Source organism: Mandrillus leucophaeus, unplaced genomic scaffold, assembly GCF_000951045.1.
Source record: "Mandrillus leucophaeus isolate KB7577 unplaced genomic scaffold, Mleu.le_1.0 Scaffold72, whole genome shotgun sequence".
NCBI classification, from domain to species: Eukaryota; Metazoa; Chordata; class Mammalia; order Primates; family Cercopithecidae; genus Mandrillus; species Mandrillus leucophaeus.
The window spans coordinates 2,002,985-2,029,753 of NW_012107808.1; the positions used below are offsets into that span (position 1 = coordinate 2,002,985).

General features: G+C 46.6%; 1 protein-coding gene across 3 annotated transcripts in view; it reads right to left on the reverse strand.

Annotated features, from left to right (window-relative positions):
- Positions 1 to 26,769, reverse strand: part of LPIN1 (lipin 1) — a 159,122-nt gene that overhangs the window by 67,639 nt on the left and 64,714 nt on the right. For all 3 annotated transcript variants that reach the window (XM_011965275.1, XM_011965276.1, XM_011965277.1), the window contains exons 3-6: positions 9,151 to 9,351; positions 7,051 to 7,146; positions 3,562 to 3,869; positions 1,502 to 1,627 (exon numbers count right to left, since the gene is read on the reverse strand). In XM_011965275.1, coding sequence (XP_011820665.1) covers positions 1,502 to 1,627; positions 3,562 to 3,869; positions 7,051 to 7,146; positions 9,151 to 9,351 — 731 coding nt within the window. The remainder of the gene's footprint in view (positions 1 to 1,501; positions 1,628 to 3,561; positions 3,870 to 7,050; positions 7,147 to 9,150; positions 9,352 to 26,769) is intronic.

Sequence of the window (26,769 nt, forward strand, 5' to 3'; positions counted from 1 at the left end):
TCCACTATTTTATCTCCACACACCTAGAGAAAGAATGAGAATCTAGAAAGGTCTTATATCTGCACTGTCCGTTATAATAAACCACCAGCTACAGGTGGCTCCTGAGCACTTGAAATGTGGCTGGTCCAAATTGGGATGTTCTGCACATGTCAAATACAGAATGGAGTTTAAAGACTTGGCATGAAAACAGAAATGTGATGTATCTCATTAATAATTCTTTAAAATTGATTGCTTGTTGAAATGATATTTTGGAAATACTGTGGTCAAATGAAATATAGCTTTAAAATTAATTTCATCTTTTTTTAACTTTTTAAAAACAGGGCTACTGGAAATCTTAAAATTACATGTGGAGCTAGTTATTATGTTTCTATTGAACAGGGCTAGGCTCTGACGCAGGCCGACCTCCACGCAGGGACTTTGTCACAGGCCTCAGCCTCAGCCTGCTGGACTAACCTGCGACATCAGTATTGGCTGGAAACCAGACGTGGAACGTATCAATTTTCTCTCCAGCCTCCATGTCAGCACACACTGGCGACTGCTGCTTGCTAATGCACAAGGTTACCCTGATCAAACTGGAACCAGGGTAGCGTTTTGATAAGACTGGCTTTAGGCAGGAACCCAGAGTTTCTAGGAGCTCGCACACTTCTACTTCAGATTCCAGAAGTGAATCTAAAGCATGAGGTGTACGAATAATCCAAGGATGTCACTGGCATTTAGACCAGCGTTTCTCGGTCTCTTTTTCATTATCACCACACCCCCGACCATTCTGAGAAATTCAAAGCCCAGCTCCACCCACCATGAGATTTGAATGCTATGGCCCCTTAGAGACCACAAACCATTATAATGTCTACGATTTTGTTGCCACCCAAGAATGAATTTTCATCCCAGTGGGGGTTATATGATTTCCTGTGTGAGAACGCAGGATTTAAAGCTACCCTCTTCCCCCAGTCCTATGAAAACTCGCTGGGGGACTCACTATTCCCACAGGCTTCACCGATGTAAACATCTCTGGGGTCATCGGGATGGCATTTGCACAGTGAGCAGCTCTAGTTCTCCAAGTTCTCCTCTAGGGCAACTTGTGAGTTCATTCAGGGAAATAAATATTCTTGAATTCGGCAGAATGGATTAAGTGTGGGGGAAGCATCATTCTAATAGCTCTGAACGACCTCAGTGGCTCCTGAAGCAATGCCTGTGTTTTTGAATTTTACTTAGCGCTAAGTATCAAGAAAGGCTCTGCCACTGTGTTTTCTCCTATTAACAATTAGCATGATGTAATTTACACGTTTTTCCTTTCAAGTTCACCTCCAGGGAGCTACAGCCATATCTGCAGACGGAGTCTGACCCCAGATATAAGTGTATGATCTGAACATGTTCTGTTTTTAATCCTCATCTGTACCTCCTACTCTGCACTGTGGTTTTCCTGGTCCTAATTATTTTCACTTTTCATTTCTATTTCATTCTTTTCTTAGAATTGTTCCCCTGGGCCAGGGGAACAACTTACCTGGGAGTGGGCGACCACTCTCTATCTGAATTAGGGTATGAGGCTGACTGAGGGTAAATCACGGCTGGGGAGAGGTTTTCCTTAGGAATATCATCTTGGAATGGAGACATATCATTAGGAAGAGTTCTGGAGGAAAAAAATAAGAAGACTAAAGTCAAAGAATTCTTAATGATAGATTCACAATCAAGTTCCAATTTTTTCTTGATTAGCTCTAAGTGCTTTGTAATTAACATGATCTCTTTAAACACCCAGACCTGTTCCAGGCAGTGGAAGGGGAAAAAGTGATACCGGCATCCATAAATGTGTCTACGTGCTAATGCTTTGGCTGAATTCTAAATGTAAAATCATTTTGTTTTGGCATTTGGACTCAGACACGTGTGTGGTGATCACACTGCTGGCTCCTCCCATCATGCCACCTCCTGTTACCCTACACAGTCACGTTCCAAAAGCCTGGGAAGTAGAGCGGCCCCAAACCGGCCGGAGGGTGGTATAAAACCCCTGCCAGGTACAGGCAGAGCTGCCGAATAACTCAATGACCATACGCTGATCATGTTTTGTCTAGCAGAAGAAATAAATGGCATCAACCAAACATGCCTTATGGTTACAGAACAACTGCAAACGACCTAGTTTCAGGTATAAGCACACTCACTACTACATACAGTTCACAATTTCAGTCATGCAGAGGCCACTGTCTGCATGCTGATGTTACCTGGAACACCTACCACTACATTTTGGACTTCACCGTCATGCAGAGAAGGCAATTATAAGAAGCCCAATGACCCTGGTTCTGAGCCTGTCACAGGTTAGAGGCTGTAGTTGGGAAAAGCAATATTCGTTGCCAGTTGACATTTATTTTTTACCGAAAAAAAAGATATATTCTATTCCGAATAATGATGCAGGAAGATACTCCTGATGTTCCTTATCCCTTCTTTATGTTAACAAAATTATCAAAAATTACACTGAATTCCATAAAAATCTGAAACATCAAATATCCTTTCAAAATGAATTTTATCTTTTAAAACTGGCATTTTTCACCAAAACAGTAATACATACAAACAGAATTTCACTACATTGTTAAAAGCAAAGAAAAGGGAAACAAAATTTCCATTAAACTTTGGACCTAAGTCAACATTAAAAAGGAAAAAGTTTGCTTATAGAGAAAACAGCATTTTCTTCATTCACTTTTAAGCCTGAAATCAGCGCTTGCCTATAAATCAGCCCAACTGTGCACGGTTGGTGCTCAAATAAGAATAAATAGGTTCCAAGAAAATAGGTTTGGTCATGAACTATTAATTTGCTCAGTTCCTGTTTCTTGACTCCATCCCAGGCTGCTACAGTGATCAGCCAAGGAGGTTTGGCATCACCAACTGTCTCTTGGCTACAGCACAGCAAATCTTTATACCACTCTAAGATTGAGTCCACATGATTCCAAAATTCAACCTAAAATAGGGGTCCCCAACCCCTGGGGTCCGTGTCCCTGTCAGAACCTGGGCCACACAGCAGGAGGTAAGTGGCAGGCAAGCTGGCAAAGCTTCATCTGTGTTTACAGTCGCTCCCCATCCCTCACATTACCACCTAAGCTCCTCCTCCTGCCAGATCAGTGGCAGCATTAGATTCTCATAGGAGCGGGAACCCTGTTGTGAAGTGCACATGTGAGAGATCTGGGCTGCGCACTCCTTATGAGAATCTAATGCCTGATGATCCGTCACCCATCACCCCCAGACGGGACTGTCTAGTTGCAGGAAAACAAGCTCAGGGCTCCCACTGATTCTACACGATGGTGAGTTGTATGATTATTTCATTATATATTACAATGTAATAGTAATGGAAATAAAGAGCACTACAAATGTAATATGCTTGAATGATCCTAATACCATCCACCCCCAGTCCATGGAAACATTGTCTTCCACAAAACTGGTCCCTAGTGCCAAAAAGGTTGGGGACCACTGGTCTAAAACACATAAAAGAATAAGGAACTATGGGGGAGAGTTTATAAAAATAATCTTGAACGGGTAACCATCTGATTCTGGTGCAGCCCCTCCACCCCGGACGGTTATTACCTGCTGCTCTCCAGCAGCTCCATGGCCTCATCCGAGCTCATCTCAATGGGGAACATGTCCTCCTCCTCAGACGTGTTCACGCTGTCATCTCTCTTCAGGCTGTCCAGCTGGGACTTTCTCCTCCTTTTTCTTCTCTTCTTTACTACAGAGCTGCTTGACGGCGTCTCGCTGGGAGCGATCACTTGGGCTGGCGTGCTGGCATCCAGGCCTCTTATCCTGTCCACAGAGCCTCTTTTCAGCTGACATTCCATTCTCGAAGCTCCTTCTGACAGGATGGGGGAGGTGGCCAGGTGCATGGGGATGACTTCCTGAGAAAAGAACACATTTTCTTAAAAAAAGCCTCGTTAATTCGGGTGTTAAGGAGCAGGGCCTTGCCAGAGGCCTCCAGGATTCATTTCAGAGGCCAAGTACTTCCTGGGGAGGGCCACAGCAGACAGCCCAGCTAGAGGCCACAGCCACGGTGACCAGGAGATGTGGCTGCCCAGTCTGGTAGACGATCAGAAAGCCAACAATGTGCTGAATGCCACTTTGTACTCAATCCTGCATTTATGTAATTTTAACAATGGGAGGTAATTCTCAGTGATCTCAAGCCTCCAAAATTCAACTTTGGCTGAAATATCCAGAGCACAGAGAAAAAAAATGAGCTTTGACTCACCATATTATGCTGAGAATTGGATGCACTCTTGCACTTCTGTGTAGATGTGGGTGTGCGTGGGTGGGTGTGAGAGAGAGAAAGAGAGATAATGTGTATTGTGTATTTTTTATATGCACTGAGTTAAGATAATAATGATCTAAAAACCAAAAACACATAAAACAACCGACAGCCCCACCCAAGAATCTGCCTGCACCAAGGCCCAGGGAGGGCCCTGAACATCAAGGAAGCAGATGCTGATCCTCTCTTTAAAGACAAAAGGAAAAAGCACAACCTGTCCATTTAGTAGTTGTTTGTAAAGATTCAGCAGTTTTTATAAAACCCTAGTAATCATTTTATTAATGAATGCCGCGTTTTGTATGAGAAATTTGTTGACAATAAGAATATACAGAAAACAGAGGGAATAAATAAAAATGTGCTGCTGATCATTCAAGTAGGTTTGGAGAGCATCAGACACGCTGAAATATAACATCTACACCTGAGACATACAGCTGTGAGAGGTCATCTCACCTGGCTGCTGGACTAAACCAACTAGAGAAGCAGCACAAATTCTCAGGTCAAGAGCAGAGAAGGGCCCTTGCTGTCTGCGGGCTGGAATGGAATGGGCAGCCAGGCAGACCCCCGCAGGCACATGCAGCACCAGCAGTGCTGAAGGACATAGGCTCCCCAGCTTCCAGCAGCATCCCGGGGGTCCTAAGAGGCATCTGTATGTTGCTGAACATACTCTGGCCTCCAAGGCCCCACCCCCCCAACCACAGGCACCCTGTCAGACCAGCAAGACCAGCAAGCAGGCCCCATACGGGTCCCGCTGCATGCTGGCCCAAAATGCTTCCTCAGCTCCGGCGGCCAAGAATCTATCTAAAGCCAGGTACAAATAGAAATTAAAAATGCAGGTGTCCACATGCAGTGGAAAGAGTTTCTGTCAAAGGCCATTAGGAACCAATTAGTATTTTCGGAGTCTTCCCATCTAAGAGAGGTGAAGAGCAGGTGGGCAGGGATCCCCAGTATCAACAGGGTTACTCTAGAACATGGAAGGGGAGATGTTGGGTCCTCCCCAGGCACCACCCTTCTGGGTGGGCAGGATGGAGGCAGTGCCTGGGACTGTTCTGTCCCGAAGCTGCAATTACGGACACTTGCTTTAAAACCTGGAGCTATAAAGAGCCATTCCTTTTTAATCATGGCTGCCTTCCTGGAAAGGAACTAGTTCAAGTCGATTTCATTCAGGAACCCCTATATTAGACCCCTTTAAGGTTCCTCATCTGTGAACAAAAGAGTTAAAGACGTGGTTTGTCTTAGTAGAAAACATAACCATAAATCACGACCTTGGATTTGGCAAAGGACTCTTACATATATATGACACCAAAATCATGCACAACAAAAGAAAAAACAGCACACATTAAAAAGGTAAACACAAACTTTAAAAAGAAAGAAATTAGACTTCATTAAAACTAAAAACTTTCATGTTGCAAAGGACACCATCAAGAAAGTGAAAAGAGAACCCACGCAATGGAAGAAAATATTTACAAATCATATACCCGATAAGGGACTTGTACCTAGAATATATAATGAAGGCACACATGGCAGTAGTGAAAAAGAAAAACAACACACACACACACACACAAACTAGCAAAGGATCTGAATAGACATTTCTCCAAAGATTCAGAAATGGCCAATAAGCGCATAAAAAGACGTCAGACACCACTAGTTATTAGGAAAATGCAAATCATAACCATAAAGAGATACCACTTCACATCCACTAGAATGATTAGAATCACAAAATCAGAAAAGTATTGGCAAAGATATAGACACATCAGAACTCTTTGTGTGCTGTTGGTGGGAATATAAAATGGAACAGTTGCTTTGTAACACAGTCTGGCAGTTCCTCAGAGGTTAAATGTAAAGTTACCACATGGCCCAGCAATGCCATTCCTAGGTATATAACCAAGAAAAATCAAATGCATGTGTCCACACAAAAACTTGTATACAAATGTCCACAGCTGCATTGTTTACAATGGCTAAAAGGTGGAAACAATCCAAGTTGTCTGTAATGATGAATGGAACAGATGAATGGACATGGTCTATGGATACAATGGAATACTATTCAGCCATAAAAAGGAATAAAATATTGATACATACTAAAACCTGGATGAACTTGAAACATTAACCAAAAAAAACAGGCACAAAAGATGGGATACTATAATTCCATTGAAAAGTTCAGAATAAGGAAATCTATGAGAGATAGAAAGACTAGTGGTAACTTAGGACTCAGGGGTTGGGAGTAGAGAATAGGGGAGGCGATATCTAAAGGGTATGGTGTTTCTTTTGGGGGTGATGAAAATGTTCTAAATTTGACTGGTGGTGATAGTTGCACCTGTCTGTAAATATACTAAAACCACTACGTGTACACTTGAAATGGGTAAATAGTATATATGTGACGTATATCTCAATAAAGCTATTAAAATTTTTTAAATATTTTTTAAAGTAATTCAGCCACTCACTTAATAAAAGAACACTGGGCATTTGAGATTTGACACACCAGTGTAATCTGTACGCCTCTGACAATGGTCCAGGCCCATGTGTGAAGTCCATCCCTCTGTCTCCTGGGAAGTAGTCAGCAAACTGAAGCCAGCCAGGAGAGCTGAGTCTGTGTGGACTCAGCACAGCCCCAGGCCATCTGGCTCAAATCCCTCATACAGATCAACGCCCACTTTTCTCTGCCCCATTGTCCACACAGCCAGGGCCAGTATTACTTTGCACAAACTTCTGCGGTGTCTCCAGATAACCATTGCTCAAAGCTCAAAACTAGGAAGTAACCCTGACCACCCAGCCTTCCTTACCTGATCATTATCTGTTTCTTGAACAAAAAATGCTTCTCCATTATCTCCCAATTTCATGTGCAAATCCACAGATTCCCCATTGATTTCTATGTCAACCTGAGGGGAAAAGATGGTTAAGAAAAGAATGAGCTGCCTTCACCAGAACAGGAGACCTCATGGAGAGAGCCAAGTCTCTGTGGATACGCTGTCGTCACATATACCCTGAAGTGCCGCACAACTCCCAGTCTCAGTCAGGCGGTCCCATCCAAGGGAACGGTCACTTGAGCACTGGAGGAGTTCTGGGTTTGGGACGGCAGGCCCGTGACCAGGAAAGAAGGAACCCAAAGCAGTAGGTTGGTGCAAAAATAATTGCGGTTTTGGCCATCATTATAATTATTAAAAATAGTGGCAAAAACTGCAGTTATTTCTGTAGTAAGCTAATAGAAAGATTCCTCTGAGACCACCTGGTCTAGCTCCTCCTTTTTTGGCTGAGGAGCTAGGCCAGACAAGAGGAGTGACCAGACCAGGGTCACACGGCTGGTGAGAGTTCAAGCTGCAATCAAAGCTTCCCCAGCCCCAGACATTAGAAATTACACCCTGGAAAACTCACCAACTATTGGCTGGGATCCTTCACCCATACTCAGGGAAGAGCTTCCACTTGAACTTAACTCAAAGAACGAATCATGAGACATCATCCCAAAATCCACATTAGGTGGGGGCATGAAATGTCTATTTGTAAATATTTGTTTCTTTCCATTTGTGTGGCAGATTGTCTTCTAAAACTGGCCACATCAATATCCCGGTCCTACCTGCTCTTCCAGAACCTTTGCCACTCCTGAAAATAAACTAGAAATAAAACTCTAAGCTCACAACTGACTGAATGGACCCCCTCTCGGTCAAGGAGATGCCAGGGAAACCTTGAGAACTGAGTTCAAGGCCATGATGGAATGCCAGATAGGACATGCTTCCTCATACCCCACCTCAGTAACCGCCATTTCAAAAGGGCCAAACAGAAACCAGCCCTTTCAAAAGACTCTGCACTGGTATCAGCAAAAGAAGTGGCTCTGCCTTTTTTTTTTTTTTTTTTTTCTTGGGCCTGATAAGAGCCCAGGAACTAGTCCTGACCCATCTAGGGAGAATGTGCCCTGAGGGTTTTCCCTTCCTCTGCTCCACCCTTTGATGTCAGACACCAGAAAACTCCACCCTTGGCTGGTGCTAGTGCCATCATGTTTTGAACATGGGTCCCATGGAGAGGCATGAAGCTCAGCTGCACATGTGCATGTTTTCCTCTCCTGAACACTCGTGACCCCCGTCCTGTGGCTTATTAAATATGTAGATTCTGTGATCCCAGAAATCCCTGGTCTCTTTGCCCCTCCTTCAAAGCATCTGTTTCTGCTTCTGGCGGGAGGCTACACTTCCCAGCCTGTCAGAATTGGCCACCCAGCAGGCAAAGCAACGACCTAGTTCTCTCCAAATGTATGAACTTTATCCTTCTTCCATTGACACCACCAAGAAAAGCCTATTTCTCCTCCCCTTGAGCCCAGGCAGGCTTGTGATGGTCCCAACCAGTAGAGCACAGCAGAGGTGATGCCATGTGGCTTGCAAGGCTAGGCCATAAGAAGATCCAGCATCTGCCTGGCTTCCTCCCTCTCAAGATGCTCACCTCACCACTGCCACTGTGTTATGGGGTGCCCTGGCCACGTGGAGAGGCCATGGGTAGTTGGTATGACCAACAGCCTCAGCAAAGAGCCCAGCCAAGAGCCAGAATCAACCATCGGTCACAAAGAATGTGAGTGTTCAGATGATTCCAGCCCTCAGCCTTTGACCTTTCCAGCTAAGGCCCCAGAGAGCAGAGAAAAACCATCTCACTGTGCTCTGCCTGAATTCCTGACCCACAGATACAGGAGCTTAATAAACAGTGGTGTGTGCCACGGCACTTTAATTTACACAGCCATGCTAACTAGAATAATTTCAATTAGTCACTGTCAGTTCCATGACTGACCATTTCCAACGGAGACCTGAAACTCTGGGTCTGAGAGTACAAGACAGGTGGCATCACCAGAGTGCAAGGGCATTCTCTAAGGAGAGCCAGTGCCAGGTCCCCGTGCCCTGAGAGCTCACCACTTTCTCTCGGGAGCGCAGGACGCCCATCTTCCCAAAGCGGACGTGGAAAGGGGAGCATTGGAGGTTTCCATTGGGCTGGCGGATGACAATGATGTCAATGCACCCCGAGAGCGTGGCGGGGTTCAGCCCCTTGTAGAGCTCCTTCACGGTGACAAACACCTGGCCGGCTAACTGCCCCACGTAATTCATGGTCTGTGCCTGGAAAACAGACAAAAAACACACACACAGACACACAATTAATCAAAGGAAGAGCCAATCAAAACGAACTACTCACCATTTTAAAAACATAGATTACACACTCAACTTTCAGCTCATCTCGTTTCTGGAATATGCTCCGTCCACCCCCATGGCCCATCCGGGTCCATCATGGCCCATTACAGCCCATCAGGGCCCATCACGGCCCATCACGGCCCATCACGGCCCACCAGGGTTCATCACAGCCCATCACGGCCCATCAGGGTCCATCACACTCCATCACGGCCCATCATGGCCCATCACGGCCCATCATGGCCCATCACGGCCCATCAGGGTCCATCACGGCCCATCATGGCCCATCACGGCCCATCATGGCCCATCACGGCCCATCACCCCAACTCCCACAGCAAGCCCACCAGTCTCTACTCTGCCAGAGTCCAGCACAGACAGCCTTGACCCCATGACATCTAATCTCAGTTGTCCCGGGCCCTGTCTCCTCTGCAGTCCCATGAAGCTTGTTTATATTGTCCTTAGGACCACTGCCACCTGCCCCTTCTTCTGTCATGATGGACAGGTTTTGCACACTAAATCTCAAGACTGTAGAGGAAAGAGACTATTTCATACAGCTTAGGATCCCCCACCATGCCAATCACAGTAGCTACTTGATATTAGTTGAAAAACAAATGACTGTTTTTACTGGAGAAGGGAAATGAAGGATTTTTGTTTGTGACAATCTCCATGTGGCCTTTGCCTGTGTGTCTGACTTCTCTCCACTGCTCTCCAGCGCAGGGAACACCAGCGCTCTGGGCTGCTGGCCGGCTATCAACTACAATCCACTCAGCAAACATTCAGGCCATCTCCTCTACAGGGCCTGGGGCCACAACACAGAGATAAAGAAGAAAGTCCTGTCCCCTGGAGGGACTCACAGGCTCGTGAAGGAAACAGAGGTAATATACAAGGAACTAGCAGGGCATAGTAGCTCATGCCTATAATCCCAGCACTTTGGGAGAATGAGACAGGTACATGGCTTGAGCCCAGGAGTTTGAGATCAGCCTGAACAACATGGCAAAATCCCATCTCTACTAAAAACACAAAAATTAGCTGTGCGTGGTGGTGCGTACCTGTAGTCCCAGCTACTTGAGAGGCTGAGGTAGGAGGATCACTTGAACCCAGGAGGTGGAGGTTGCAGTGAGCTGAGTGTGACTGGAGTGCAGTAGCACGCACGCGCACACACACACGCACACACAAACTAAAATAAATATCAGTGTCGCTGAATTTGTTTTAAGTAAACACTAAGGGAGTTATGATCAAGGAAAGAAGGTGCATCAGAGGAGCTGGCGCTGGAGGCGGGCTTGGAGGAGGACATCTCAGATGTCAGATGAGAAGGTGGACAGGGTACTGCGGGACAGTGAGAGGTTCATGCAGAAGCATGGAAGCTTAAACTACCAGACTGGAAGAGGGAGCTGTGCCCAGAACAGAGAATGTGCAGAAGGGAAGGATGGAGAGTGGGAAACCGTGCCAGGAGATGCGGGTTCTGCTGTGTGAGGCCATCCGATTCTGGAACAAAATGACACTTTGATTCAAGATTTAGCAAAAGCATCACCATAACAATGTAAAGACTGGCAAGAAAAAAACTTGATGGCAGGAAGGCTAGGAGAGAAATGATTTCCCGCCTGGAAAGGAGGTAGAGACAGAAGAAACAAGAGGGATAGGGACAGGTCAAGAGATATTCTGGGTTCAAGGCAGCTGGACTGCGAGCCACCACTGTGCTCTGGCCTTCTTTTCGTAGCTCCGGATCCCTGACCACCTGGTGCAGTCCACGCCTGCCCACATCACTGTCCACTCTACTCAGCTCTCAGCTCCCATCCTTCTGCCGTCACTGTGCCCTGCTGTCCTAACCGCTGGTCTTGACTGGCCCATGGCAGTCACATCTTATCCCTGGACTGGGTCATGGCAGGCAGGAGTCCTCCAGCCCTCCTCTCTCCACTCCTTGCTCAGCTTCGAGGGTCACACCATCAACCCTCCTCTGGCCCTTCAGGGACGTGGCACCTCCTGGTGGTTGTCCAGTCTCGGGAGTCTCTTCTTTCCAGCTCTGACTTATACTCCAAGGCTGAGTCCCAGACTCTCTTCTCCTCTCCCATTTATTCACCTGATGCTTTGGTGGATTCGTGAAGCCACGTGGTTGCAAATACCGCCCCAACAGGAAGGATTTGCACGACGTAACGTCCAGTCCACCCCGAGACCTCACCCCTCCTCCTGGTCCACACTGCTGCCATTCTTCAAGGCGACTATCCCAGGACACATGTGACCACACAGACAACACTCCCACCTCAGCTCACCTACAGACTCCAGGAAACACCACGTGTGTGAACCTGTGGCTCACAAACCTGCCGTGTAGACAGGTTGGTTCTGGGAGCTTTTCCTACCATTCAGTGGCGCCGTGATATTATGATGTAAAAGGAAATATATATTTTGGTCTTCATCCCCAGATCCCAGCCAGAACTCCTAAACCCCTTATAATTTCTAGGAATGTCTTTTGTTATGATATTTCGCTTTCTTCCCCTGCTCCTGAAACAGCCCCTTAGCTCCAGAGCTTTATTGCTCTGGTGAAAGGAGCGTCTTTCCTCACTCAAGATAAGCCCCCTTGGACCACACCAAAGTTTAATCAGAGGACTCTCGGAGGATGGGGGCTGGGCCAGCTGCCAGAGGAACTATCTGTGATAAGCGTTGGTGCCTTCAGCCACTCCCCACCCCCCACCGCATCCCCAACCTCCAGGGAGGGGGAGGGGAGGGAGATTAAGTGTAATCAATGGCCGATGAGTGAATCAATCTCGCCTGTGTAATGAAGCCTCCATAGAACCCGAAAGAAAGGGGCTCAGAGAGCTTCCGGGTTGGCGAACGTGTGGCAGTGCTGGGAGGCTGGGGTGCTGGAGAGGGCATGGAAGCACCACTGCCACCCCACCACCCTGCCCTGTGCACCCTTCCACCCTTCCACCTGGCTGCTCCGGAGTTTTATCCTTTACAACAAACCAGTGGCGATCAGTAAACTGTTTCCCTGAGTTCCGTGAGCCGATTCACAAAGGAATGAACCCAAGGAGGTGGTCATGGGAACCCCTGATTTATAGCCAGTCAGGCAGACGCACAGGAGGCCCAGACTGACTGGCATCTGAAGTGAGGGACAGCTTGTGGGGATGAGCCCTTAGCCTGTGGAATCTGATGCTAACTCCAGGTAGACGGTGTCTGGAATGAATTCAATTATAGGCACCCCGTTGGTGTGCTCGAGAGCTGGAGAACTGCTTGGTGTGGAAGAGACACACACAGGTTTGGTGTCAGAAGTGTGTATGAGAGTAGAGGAAATTGTATGGTTTGTTTGTTCTTTTATGAGCTACATTCTTAAGGCCAAGGATAAAGCTTTGGTCTTTCAAGTTAAAAAAACAAAATATACCTTTTGTATATCTTACCCCAACTCCTATGAAATAAGCAAAAGTGAGATCAGCACACCCATTTGCAAATGACGCTCAGAAGTGGTCAAATCCCCTGCATGCAGGGGCTAGTAAGAACTGTGGATTTAATTCTAATTTAGAACAGGCCAGAGAACCGAAAGTCATGAATGATACCTACAAAGGAAAGAATGCAAGAAGCCCTCCCCGGTGCATCTTACAATTTTAAATGAAGCTCTCTGCACTGATACACCTCCTCTCTCAACGGAGGACACAAGCCCAGCCCTTAGCAAACACACTCAGGGAGGAACACACATCTGCCTTCCTTTTCACCTGGGGGTAAACGCCAGAGCCCAGCTCCCCCTTCATCTGTCCTGCTAATATGTCACATATATATAAACATCAAAACACACATTTCTCTAAGTTTACGAGTGGTGCGGGTTTAACTTCATGCAAAAAAGGTGCGGTGGGATGCTTCCTGAAAAGATGTACAATATAAGAAATGATTCTTTATAACCCTGATACTTCTTATTCCTTCCATGTTGAACTTAGATTTTAACATGTGTTTGGTAAGAGAGGTAACCCTCTAACTCTAAAACTACGTGCAAGCAGTATTAATAACATCTTTGTACAATTTCTTTCACATACATTATCTCCTGCTGACTCTCACGATACCCTGTAGGAATGCAGCCTTTCAGATGGTAAAACCAGAAGACAGCCAAAGTGCAATGAAGATTGCAGGGCTGGTGAAGAGAGGCTGTCTGGACTGACACGCCCAGTTTCACCAGACTGGAATCCAGGTCTTTGGATTTTGAAGTGACCTCTCTTTCGGTTCTGTGAAGCCCCTTCTCATGTTCCCCATCTCTTTGCCTTCATCACCCTTGCAGGTGAGCTGTTTGTCACCGAATGAGACCAACTCCCCAGCAGTGAGGCCCCAACCCCAGGCCAGCACATCTAAGAACTACTGTTGATACTTTTTTACTCGTAAGAAAGAGAAAGCTCATAACTGGATAGCATTACCACATCTCTGCATCCTAGCCTCTCCTCTGCAAAGGGGGGCATGTTGGCCTGGGTGACGTGCAAGGTCTAATTCCAGCTCTATCTGTTCCAAGACAAAGGCTGCACTCCTTAGTTCTTAGCAACTGAAGAGGCATCTTTAATAATTTAATTGTTGCTCTGCTCTCTTGTTCTCAAGAACAAGCATCCTTGCCCCTCTTCAGTGAGCAAACTCAAGGTTACTGCTCAGAATCCAAGAATTTGGAAGCGAGAAGGATCCTTAGTTGTTGTTCCAACAACCTCATTTTTTAAAAGTAAGCCCAGAAATGGGAAGTGACTTAGCAAAGCTCTCTCCATGGCAAAGACAGAGCCAAGACTCCAATTTCCTCTGTGACCTTCCCACTGGATTGGTCTGGAGTATTTTCCTACCACAAATAACCAGAAGGTGCTTTGATATCCCCAGCTGTGGCTTTAGCTTAGATTAATGGTGCTGTGATATCTTTAGCAGTCCCCCCTATTGAATAACTTCTTTGCAAATCTGAAAATACCTCAATTTGAAAGCAGGAAATCTTCTCAATAATTCTCAACAAGTGACAGGGTCACGGGCTCCACCTGGCAATCTGTTGTCTGTTCCTAGGAACTCAACATCTACACCCTGGGCCTGCCTTAACAACCAAGCACTGAAAGTTTTTAAAAGGGTGAATACCACCACCTCACATCTATTAAGATGACTACTATTTTAAAAAAAAAAAAAAACAGAATATAACAAGTGTTGGCAAGGATATGGAGAAACTGGAACTCTTGTGCACTGCTGGCGGGAATGTAAAATGTGCAGCCGCTTCAGAAAATAGTCTGAATTCATCAAAAAAATAAAAATAAAATTAGCTTATGATCCAGCCATTCCAGTCCTGGGTATATATCCAAAAAAACTGAAAGAAGGTCTCGAAAAGATATTGGCACACCCATGTTCGTGGCAGCATTATTCACAGTAGCCAAAAGGAGGCAGCAAACCCAGGGTGACAGTTGAATGGAAAAGCAAAATGTGGTCTATCCATATCATGGACTATTACTGAGCTTTAAAAAGAAAGGAAATTCTGATACATGCTATTGTGTGGATGAACCTTGAGGGCAGTAGGTTAAGTGAAATAGGCCAGTCACAAAAGGACAAATGCTGTATGTTTCTACCTATATGAGCTACCTTAGGCAGACAAACTCATAGAAACAGAAAGAGTGATTACCAGGGGCTGGGGAGAAGTGGAAAATAGGGAGTCAGTGTGTGTTTAATAGGTACAGGGTTTCCATTTTGCCACTGAACCATACACTTACAGATGGTTAAAATGGCAAACTTTATGTTATGTGTATTTTATCACAATTAACATTTTTTTTAAGAACTGGGGAGAGGCCAGGTGCGGTAGCTTACTCCTGTAATCCCAGCACTTTGGGAGGCCGAGGCGGGCGGATCACCAGCTCAGAGATGGAGACCATACTGGCTAACATGGTGAAACCCAGTCTCACAAATACAAAAAAATACAAAAAAATTAATCGAGTGTGGTGGCGGCGCCTGTAGTCCCATCTACTGGGGAGGCTGAGGCAGGAGAATGCCGTGAACCCAGGAGGCGGAGCTTGCAGTGAGCAGAGATCGCACCACTGCACTCCAGCCTGGGCGACAGAGCGAGACTCCATCTCAAAAAAAAAAAAAAAAAAAGAATTGGGGAGCGAGAATATTGTATTAACCAGAACTCATTTCAGGAAGCCAGGATATCATTTGGTTAAGTAATTTCTTTGAAAGAGAACTTGGGGTGGAGGGGGCAATCCCTCTCCCAGGAGGCACCATGCCCTTTAAGGCACCGGGTGGGCCCGGTCACTCCAGGCACCTGTTGCCTGGAGGGGTGCTGGCAGGTTAGAGGCAGTCAGGCTCTTCTTTCTCTGCCCTTCCTCCAAGCTTTCTTCTAAATAAATCCTGGACAGATGTTTAAAGAATACAAGAATAAACCAGCTGAGCATAAATTCCCAAATTTTACTTTCAGTTATGTTTTGAGTAAAAGGTTCAAGGAAGAAGCTAACTTACCTGAAGAAGCCAGACAAAACCAGCCAATCAACCCACCTCCCTATACCTGCCCGTTAATCTCATGACTGTCTTTGGTGTTGGTTTCCTGCTGTCTGCTAAAACACGTGACCAAGCAGTGAGGGGAATATCTGCTTTATAGAAGAAAGTATCTTAATTATTTCAAGGGTGACAAACAACAATAAACAAAAACAAAACCTGCAGAGGACCAAACGGAACGCTTCAATTTCCAGTGGCTTTCAGATGCCTGCTATTCACTCACCCCATACCAAATTCCTTTTAAACTTACTGATTTTAATCTTAAAATTTGGCAGGATATAGCAGCTTCACCTGACAGGATTTTATTTACCACTCGAAACAGGATTCCACAACCCCTAGTTCAAATGTTTTTGACGGAGAACTCAGCCAAATCTTACAAATATCCTTTGGCAAGACTGGGGTTCTCTAAGTGTGGATTTTCAGAAAAGCTCAAAGGTTAAGAAATGTAAGTTTTTTGAATGTGACATCTTCTAGCTTGACCTTCTGAAATAATATAAATTTTCTGAGGTTATTACATCCCATTGGAATACCATCTTTCCAGACATCTCTGGGTTAGAAACTGTTTTTATGTTAGAACCAAATAGATAATATACCAAAGAACATAAACATCTACAAGCATATTCCACTTAGAATTCTACTTATGACATTAACAATAAATAGCAAGCTCAACTCGAATAGCATTGATTATTAAAAACGCATATGGGGGCTGGGCACTCATGCCTATAATCCCAGAACATTGGGAGGCCGAGGCTGGCGGATTACCTGAGGTCAGGAATTCGAAACCAGCCTGGCCAACACGGTGAAACTCCATCTCTACAAAAATACAAAAATTAGCATGATGCCTTTAATCCTAGCTACTCAGAAGGCTGAGGAAGGAGAATCGCTGGAACCCAGGAGGCAGAGGTTGCAGTGGGCCAAGATCACATCATTGAACTCCAGTCTGGGCGACAGAGTAAGACACCATCTCAAATAAATAAATAAATAAATAAATAAATAAATAAATAAAGGGATTTGAATGATTTTAGGCCACGCCCCTTAATGGACGATTCAGGAATCTGCTGTTCCACTCATTTATTACGCAAGTAAATAGAAGTGATTTTAATTCCCTTTCTAGTTCCTTCAACTAGAACATTACCTAAGGCACGTTATCTGGGACATAACAGTGGCTCCCTTTTCCTATTGTGGGTTTGCTCCTTGGAAATGAAATGGTATCATGGTAAGCAACATCTAATGATATACAAGACCGGCCGAGCAAATGCAAATGCAAAACTGTCTCAATAAATGCACTCTTACAATCCCCGTTTTCGTTCAGTCTTTCTCACTTGTACTTTTCTTCCTACTCTCGCTTCTTTTAGAACTAAGTGGCCAGACACAGTGGCTCACGCCTGTGATCCCATCACTTCGGGAGGCCGAGGCGGGTAGATGATGAGGTCAGGAGATAGGGACCATCCTGGCTAACATGGTGAAACCACATCTCTACTAAAAATACAAAAAATTAGGCAGGCATGGTGGCACACACCTGTAGTCCCAGTTACTCAGGAGGCCGAGGCAGGAGAGTCGCTTGAACCCAGGAGGTAGAGCTTGCAGTGAGCCGAGATGGCGCCACTGCACTCCAGCCTGGGTGACAGAGCAAGACTCTGTCTCAAAAAAAAAAAAAAAAAAGAAAAAAGAAAAGAACTAAGTGTCTTGCAGGAGTCGAACAATAATTAACCCTCAAATCTGGGTTCCCACCTGCCTCCCCCGTTTCCTCCCCTCACTGTCCAGGTATACGACCCCTTCATACACACGCCCACATGATGCTATCTTTCAGCCTCAACCTCCTCCTCAGCCCTCCAGCCCAGTCACCCAGGGCAGTAGCTTGATAAATATTACTGTCATTCGTCAAGTGGTTGAACAGACATCTATCTACGAAGTGAGTCTTCTCTCCTTGAGGACAGGGACGAGGCTTGCTCATTTCTGACGCGGTACCTGCCCCACCGCAGGGCCCAGGAGATGTCTGCAGTGCTATGTGGCCATGTTTTCTTTAACAACTTCCCACATCTTCTTTGATGACATTCTGCAATACTTGCCAGGAGTCTAATCCTATGTATTTGTGTACCAAGCTAGGTATTTCTGGAATGATGTAATTGCATTAAATCTATATGGTGACTGATTTCCAAAAGCGAAAGTATTTTCTGCGTTCAGAATGCTTTTCCTCCCATATAATGGAAATAGAGGATCCAAGCTCCCTCAGCCCTACTCTTAAAACATTGGGAACCAGTGGGTGTCCCAGAGCAAAGGACCAAGGCTCAAGCCAAGTTCATTGACCTGTGGTGACCATTTTGCCAAAACCAGGATGGAAGCAGCAGCAGGCAGGAGGATGTGGATGTGTTTTGTGATGGGGTCTCCACTTACCCAGGAGACACAGATGGCCTAGGGCTGTCGGGGGCCACGCGGGGCATGTGCAAGCCCCTGGTGTTTTAATGAGGAAGGAGTTGGCAGGTCATCACATAAAGAGCAACGAGGAACTCTGCCAGGAGCAAATGAAAGAGAATCGCTGAAAACAACCTCAGGTTTCAGCACAGGCTAACCTTTGACTTACCTTTGAAAGGACACTCAGAACGAAACAGAACTTGGGGCTCTCTGAGAAAACAAATCCTATTGCCTGTTTGAAGTTAAAGTGTTGTCTGTCCTGTCAATACAGACCCTGAGACTGATCCTTGTTTTCCTGGGGTGCTCAGGGGAGCCACAGGTCCAGCCTAGGGGAGTCAGCCTCTGGAGGTAGGAATCCTCCAAAGCCCGCAGACCTTTCCCAATGCCCCTTATTTGTTTGTGCTCAGAACACTTAACACATCACTGCTAAGCCCCAGGGGAAAGGCCATAGGAACCTCCACATTCCATAAAATGTATGAAACTCCTTCATATGTTGTAAGCACATCTGATCCGATTCTAAACAACCCTGGGAAGCACTCCAGGGTAAGCATCATCACCCCATTTCTGAAGAGGAGCCAGGAGCACCAGGTTTATTCCAACATGACTAGAAAGTGAATAGAGAAGAGTGGGGAGCCCAGGATGGACTCCTAGTCTCTGCTGCTGTCCTCTGCACAGCACTACCTCCTCATCTAAGGTGGATAAATCCAGCATCAGTGGCGGAGGCCCAGGTAAAGACAAACCAGTCATGTGGCTTTAGCAAAGCAGATGGCAACCATCTAATTCTAAATGTCAACTCATATTGAGCACGTGTTTACAGGGCATCCGGTGCTGGAGACATCATCATAGATTATAACTGAAGTCTGAATTACAGAGAGGCAGTTTCAAATCCAGGGCAGAAGGCACAATCTAAGCTTCCAAAAACTCGTTTACTAGAGGGAGTGAACTCACCCTCAAAAGGTGCATTCAAAAAGTCCAAACCACCCCTTGGCAAAGAGGTTGTAGAGGTAATTCGAGAATCTGATGGGGCTCTCACTTTGATGCTGAGATTCTGTGACCTGGTCATAGCAACTTCATGAAATCAAGTCTTCATCTCAAGCAAGAAGCTTTTCTTTTTGGTCCCATCACGACATTCCAGAGTATAAACAGCAAGTGGCACCCACCACCCTCAAAGTAGCTTGGCAAGTCAGGGTACGAGGGGGAAAAGCACTAAAATTTAAAAACCAGAAGAAACGAAGACAGCAGGAATTGTTCTCTGCCAGAGCATAAATTTCGTAAGACAATGCTCCCCAACAAAATGTACTGCGAACAGTTTAAATAAACAGCCATGACATCTACGGGTAAGACTGAAAAGCAGAAATGACACAAAATTGGGGTCAGAAGGTCTGGCTCTGTTATCCTCTGGCATTTACCAGCTATGTGTGTGGGAGCAGGGCATTAACACAACGGCTCTGACTGAGCCCACCAGGCTGTCATCCTCAGTGGTCAACACAATGACTAGTTTGGAAAGATCTTTGCTCCTGGAAAACACATGCAAAATCGTATTATTGTCACAACCTCCCGTAGGAGGTGGCTACAGAAGCAAGCCTCAGGGTTGGCCCTGGATGTGACACCTTCAAAACTGTTCTCACCCACAGCATCACCACTCCCTGACAGGGCCTCTCAGAAGGTAAAGTCAAAGGCCATAGTTCAAAACCTTCCCTACAACCCTTAAGGACTTAGAAAGGCCGAAACACCCTCCTGGGTTCAGTCTGTGATTGAAGACTTCTCTGGCACTTGCTCAGCTCCCAGTGATTCATCATTTCCTGGAGAGAAGCTACCTAAAACCCACTCACTGCCCAGAGAGCAAACATGCATTCGGTCACATCTGCCCTCACGGCAGGTGCGTAAAGGGCACCTGCGGGCTTAAGGCACATCCAAGGAGCCTAAATATTCAAAAGCCAAGCCAACATCAGTCTGGGATGGGGCCCCCTTATCTATGTTCCTGTTATCAGCAGGAAATTACAGCTCCCAGATACAGACCTGGCTGCTGCTGATGGGGCCAACAGATCATGTCCGAACAGCTCAATGACCATCCCTGGCACCCTTCCTCTAGGGAAGGCACTGTCGGCTCCCCAGCTGGGCTTGACAGGGACTATTTTGGGGCTTCCTGCTCACTGCCTAGCCGCCCTCCTCTGAGCACACTGCAGGCAGTGTCTCAGCATCTGAGGACTCTATCTGTGGTCTGCCCAGTACCGGATAAAGTCACAAACATCTCACTGTTACTGGTGTTCACCAAGATCACATCCACCTTGGAGGTTTATGAGACAAATGAGGATTTTCATCCAAAGCATTTAAAAACACAAAAAGCTCCTAAGAAGTGCCCAAAATGGTATAATGACTAGTAAGACTTGCATGAAAATGAAATTGATTTATAAAGTGTTAGCTTCCTCCTGTAATTTACACTAACGGCAAAGAGGAAGTCTTTTCAGAGCATTGTGGACTGATACTTATGGCGGTTGATAAGGGTGATGAATTACCTGTGACAAAAGAGGAAGTCTGGCTCAGACTCAGGGTGATGCAGGGAAAGGAACACAGACAGAAAGGCCACCTGGGCAGCAGCCCACGCCCTGCTGTAACTGGCATACACTCACGGACAGCTGCTGCCGTCTGCCAGGTCTGGACTGACTGAGTCCACCAGCGTCCCTGTGGTTAAACTGTCCTGACCAGAGTGCCCTGAGGAGCTTCTTAAACAGAAGAGCACAGCTCTGCATCCATCACTACCTGCTGGGAAATTGGGGACTTTCTTGGCATGCCAGGGTTCGTGAGACATTCCTGTCCAAAATACAAAAACTCACTAGAAAAGCTGGAGATGCTTTAAAAGGCCAGCAGGTCAGAGGCCCTGCAAGTCAGAGGCCTTTTAACGGCCTTTCAGTACTTCCTGACGAAAGTGATGAAACAGCAAAAACAGCCAGCCCTGGGGTCCAGCCACCAAAGGCCTGCCTATGTTAGGCAGGTGGGAAAATGTGCAGCTCCAGCAGTGAGCTTCCAGGGTGGCAAAGCGACAGGCATTTCCTCCTCCAGCCCACTCCCACCCTGCCCATCCCCCTCCCCGCCCCAGGACAGGAGGGCGTTCCCATAATTAAGCTCATCTGTAGAACTCCAGCACATGGCCGGCCGGCCGAGCTCCAAGCATTCATGACCACAATTTCATACAGTTCCAGAAAGGACAGCACTGCTGACACTGTCAGGATGAGGTGACAGAGGTCACGTGGTTTCTTGCCTCACGATTACATTAGAAAATTCCACGTTTACTTCAAAATTGGCAGAATCCACCTCCAGGCTTCACAAATTGCCAAGAAACGCTGCTTTCTTGGAACTGCCAAAATTCAAAACCCCCGCCACAGCTTTCCTAACCCCACAATTTTTGCCAACACCAGCCACCTCTAGAAGACTAAGGTCAGTTTAAAATGGCCTCAGATCAGCTCAAAAGAAAAAATGGACAAAACGTATACAGAATTCACATTTGGCCAGTAATACATGGGAGAGATATTCAACCCCATTCATAATTAAAGATACAGGAATCGAAAGAGGCCTTTCAGATGTTCCAAAATCAAAGCATTTCATTAAAACCCCATGGCCTGTGAAAAGTAGGAAAATCAGACATCCACACTCACTACTAGCAGGGTCATAAATGGGGTAGGCAATGTGGCAATGCCCATCTTTTGGGGCACATGTTGGCAAACCACAGTAACTATACTGCTGGGAACTGATCTTACAAATACAGTAAGATCCATGTACAAAAACAGTAACTGCAGCATTAATTGGAATAGGGAAAATTGGAAATAATATCTGTATGACTCTGGCTTAATAAATGATGGGCCATTCACATTGTAAAATGGAATATTATGAGGCTGTTAATAAAATGGGAGAGAGTAGCTCCATAAATATTAACATGAAAAGGTACATATAGAATGAAAACAGGTAAAAAAATACTCATAACATGGACCCACTGTGGGGTTTTATTGTTTGTTTTGTTTTGTTTTGTTTTGAGATGGTGTCTCACTCTGTCGCCCAGGCTGGAGTGCAGTGGCACGATCTCGGCTCACTGCAAGCTCCACCTCCCGGGTTCATGCCATTCTCCTGCCTCAGCCTCCTGAGTAGCTGGGACTACAGGCACCTGCTACCACGCCCAGCTAATTTTTTTGTATTTTCAGTAGAGACAGGGTTTCACCATGTTAGCCAGGATGATCTCGATCTCCTGACCTCATAATCCGCCCATCTCAACCTCCTAAAGTGCTGGGATTACAGGTGTGAGCCACAGTGCCCAGCCGAACCCATTTTTTAAAAATTACATGTGTACATATTTTGATATGCACAAAAAAAATATGGAATGAGCTATATACAAAACAAGATTCACAAGATTCATCCCTGGGACCAGCCTGGGAAAAGGAGGAAGAGATCTTCACTTTTTATCATAAATACTTCCCATAATGTTGCTTTCTAGCTTTTGTTTTTTATGTCTGCATGTATTTCACATCAATTATTAGTGACCTCAGAGAACTGGGAGTGAAGGATGGAAAACTCTGGTCCACTCAGTCTCAGGGTCTCCCCATCACTGAAACCACTGAGACAGAAGAGGGTGCTGGACAGGGGTACTCCTGCTTTGAAGGGAAGGTCAGATGAGTGATCACTCAACTCCTCCAGCGCTGAGACTTTGCAACCCTCAGACACTACAATCCCAGGTGACGCCTGTTCTCAGGTTCCTGCCAAGAAATACAAATGGCCTGGATAAAGGTGGGTGCAGACATCTAAATATGGTGTGACCACTATGCGGGGCCAAACAGCCTGAGGCTTTGACTCCGATCCTTTGGCTCAATTATTTAGCTCACTGATGAACGACAGAAAGTTCTTTTCCTTTGAAGACCCGATGGCACGCTCTCTCTACACACTTTCAAAAGCCCTCTGTCCAAATTCGTGTCTTGGTCAAAAAGAATGTTCTACCCCTATAACTTTATTTCTGTATCACCCCCCACACCTATCACACCCCAGCAATTGGGGGGTGGGCAAATATCACTTGGATGTTCCAGGGCACTATCTATTAGGAGACAATATAGTTCAGTAGGTAAGAGGTATTCAAATCCTGCCTCCACCTTCCACTAACGCTGTGGCCATGGACAGGTTACTAAGCTGTCTGCACTGCGGTTTCACATCTATTTTATAAAAAGGGATGACATCAGCACAGCCACCTCATAGGACTGTTGTGAAGCAGTAAACATAAAGTACTTTTCAAAGCACATGCACCAAATAAAAACCAGGTGCTAACTCTGTGACCACAAACTGGTTCCAGACAAAACCCAGTCTTTGAATAACGTCTCTTGCTGGAGAGGACTTTGTATAGATCACCTACGTAAATGGTACCTTCCCAAAAAGACAGAGGCAAAGAACATTACTGGTTAAAATGAATACAGAACTATCTGAAGGCTATGCCTACGTTCCACCAGGGTGGTAACACGTTCTCATTTGCCCCAAATCTGAGCCCAAAGAGGCCACCCGGAGACTGGTGGCATTCTGGCATTGCAGAGTCCAATGGCAGGACATTCTTTTGCCAGAACAGTTGTCTGGGCACGTGCCTTGTCGGGTGCTGGTTATCCTAAAACCCTTGTTGCTTGTCTCCTGTCTTGCAAACTGAAGACCTATGGCCTAGTGAGATCCATGAACAGAGGACGATTTCATCAAAACGTGAGTGTGTGTGGCTAAGGGGACAGAGGGCAAGGGGAGAGGAGCAAGGGTTTCCAGGGGGCAAGGCCGGGGGGGTGGGGGGCACAAGTGCGTGCCAGCAGGCACATGGGGGTGTTGGTTGTGTCTCCCATGCAGGGTCTGTGGACAGCTTTGTGAGCCAATGCAAATCAGCTTACACTCTGGAACAAACAGGCCTCCTTACAGAGCAAAGTGCCTGTTCTAACAGTCTACAGCTTTTTCTGGAAAGCCCCAGCATTCAGCATCAGCCGAAAATTCTAAGTTGTTGCAAGAATCACAAAATGTGGTCAGTGGGTTGAAAAATCCACTGTAGCCATCCCCCTGTAGCCATGACCGCCGGTGTGAAAATGCTTCTGGCTTCTCTCCTGATGGATCCCAGTCCATCTGGTTCCTCCCAACCTCTCAGCTGGGAGTGGGAATGGCACAAGGCACCCTGCATCCCTCAGAGTGCAGAACAGCCTGTGGGCCAGACACTGTGCTGAGGTTTTAAGACTCCTGGGCCACACACCTTATTGTGAAAAGTGTCAGCCTGGACCCAGACCCAGAGCTTTCTACAGGCAGAAACCCACTATTCAACATATTCCTGCCTGCACAGACCCCACCCCAACCCCAGCTGCTAAGGGCTTGTTGGGTGAATTACAGGTGGGGAGATGAAGGGGGGAAAGCAGTGGAAAAAGGAAGAGGAAGGCAGCCCACAGGAAGGGAGGTCAGGGCACTTGCTCCGGACCCCCGCAGCCCCAGGGCCCAGTGTGGCCTCCTGGGGGCACAGATTCCCTTCGGGCACTGGTGCATCCTCTGATCAAGGAGCAGGGCCAGTGCAGGTGTGTCCCCTCCACACACAGGCATGGGCCCCTCTCTCTCCACACCCTCACTCACAGCTCAGAAAGCGAGCATTTCAGAAACAGCCATCTGACAGGCACCTGGGCCCCTTCTGAAGGAAGAACCTGTGACGTCACTGAACGGCTCCGCTTGGGTTTTGTACCAACTCTTTTTTCCCCACACACTCCATTCCAGTGTTAAATGAGTGGGCTTATTATACAATACATTGGACCAGGGCAATAAAGTGTCAAAACTGTGACTTTGCCCTTCTCAAGGAACAAGCCCCAAAGCTGCTAGTGGGTGATTCCAGGGACTTCCTCCTCAGAACCCCTCAAAAGCTCCGAGATCCTGTGCCCAGGTTACCAGTGAGGAAGTGCAAGTGCAAACAGGTCGAACCGCCAGCCTCGGTGTCCTGGCGGGACCTGACACCTGGATGTCTCTCAAAATGCTCCAAAAGCTGCCGCCACCCGTGCAACTCCCACCCTAAGGAACAAGCTGCCTGTAGCCCTCAACCACCCCCGCTGGCAGGCTTGCGCACATCAACTAATCTCATTCAGGTACCTTTTAGGCCTTGAACCCAGTACACAGAGGGTCCGGAAAAGCCAACCGGAAGAGAGGTGGCAGGCAGGGGGAGGGGGCGTCCCACAGGGATGATTTATAGAGCAGAGGCCGGCGTCAGCCAGGACTGTCCCAACCCTGCAAAGAGCCCCTCCTCGCTGGCACCCTGTGGCACCTTAAAATAATAACCACCAACCACCACAATGATTCGTGGACCCCATATTATGTCCCAGGGGCTCGTTTTTATCTGTTATTTTTACAACAATTCTGTGAATGGCTATGATTATCCCTTCATTTTACAGATGAGAAAACTGAGGCTCAGAGGATTCAAGTCTTCTGCCCAAGTTCTACATCTGTGAGTGGTCAGAACAACAACTGCAAAGCCCAGTGCTCTGTGCCGGCCTCGGCGCCTCTCAGGCCACGGTGGCCTCAGGATCTTCTTCTGAAATAGCTTGTCATCTCCTGACCCTCCCCTGCCCTCTGTTCTGGGCCCTTCGTGCAGCTGACCAGGCAAAGAGCAGAAGAGCAGGGCCCACAGACTTCCTTCTGTCCGTCCAGGCTGATCGCCCCCACCAAATTCAGGGCAGGCTCCTCAGTCACTTCCAAGATCCCCCCGCCAACCAGGAATCCCTGCGGTCTCTCACCTGAACTCTGGGGTTCTCTCCCACACCACGAGACTCAGCAGGTCCGCCCCTTGTTCCCCTGTGCTTTTCTAAAAGAAAAGAACTGCTGATCACCGAGACCCGGGTGGATGAAAGAACTTGCTCAGGATCCCAGAGAGCTCAGGCAGAGCCCAGATCAGAGCCCAGACCTCCCGACCCAAGTCCAGGGCTCTATCCACGCCTGGCTCCACAAGACCACAGGGCCCCACATGGGAACAGGAATAATAAACGCCAAAACACACACCCATGCATAAAAACACTCAATAACAAATGCTGGCAAACGTGAAGCGCTATCAAAATATAGAATCATAAATCCAACTGTTACACCTTTCAACAAGAATCTGGGAGCAAGAAAAGCGTTCATGTGTGGATGTACTTATTTCTCAAATACTATACATTCCTCCACTGCTTACTTTCATTCATAAGACCCAAACTACGGAACACAGGATAAACAGCCAATCTCACAATCACTACCCTTAGACCACCATACCACAACACCCCCAGTTAAAAAAACTGTTACGAGCTTTGATTTCCCAAGACATTTCTATCCTGTGGGAAACTACTGGGTTCTAAAAACTCTCCAAATTAATACTGCCAGTTGTCTTAATTGGTTTCCTGCTTGCTGATGAAAAACACGGTTGAATTTGCTTTCTCCAGCAACTACTGACCACACAAATTACCTACTCTAGCTCCA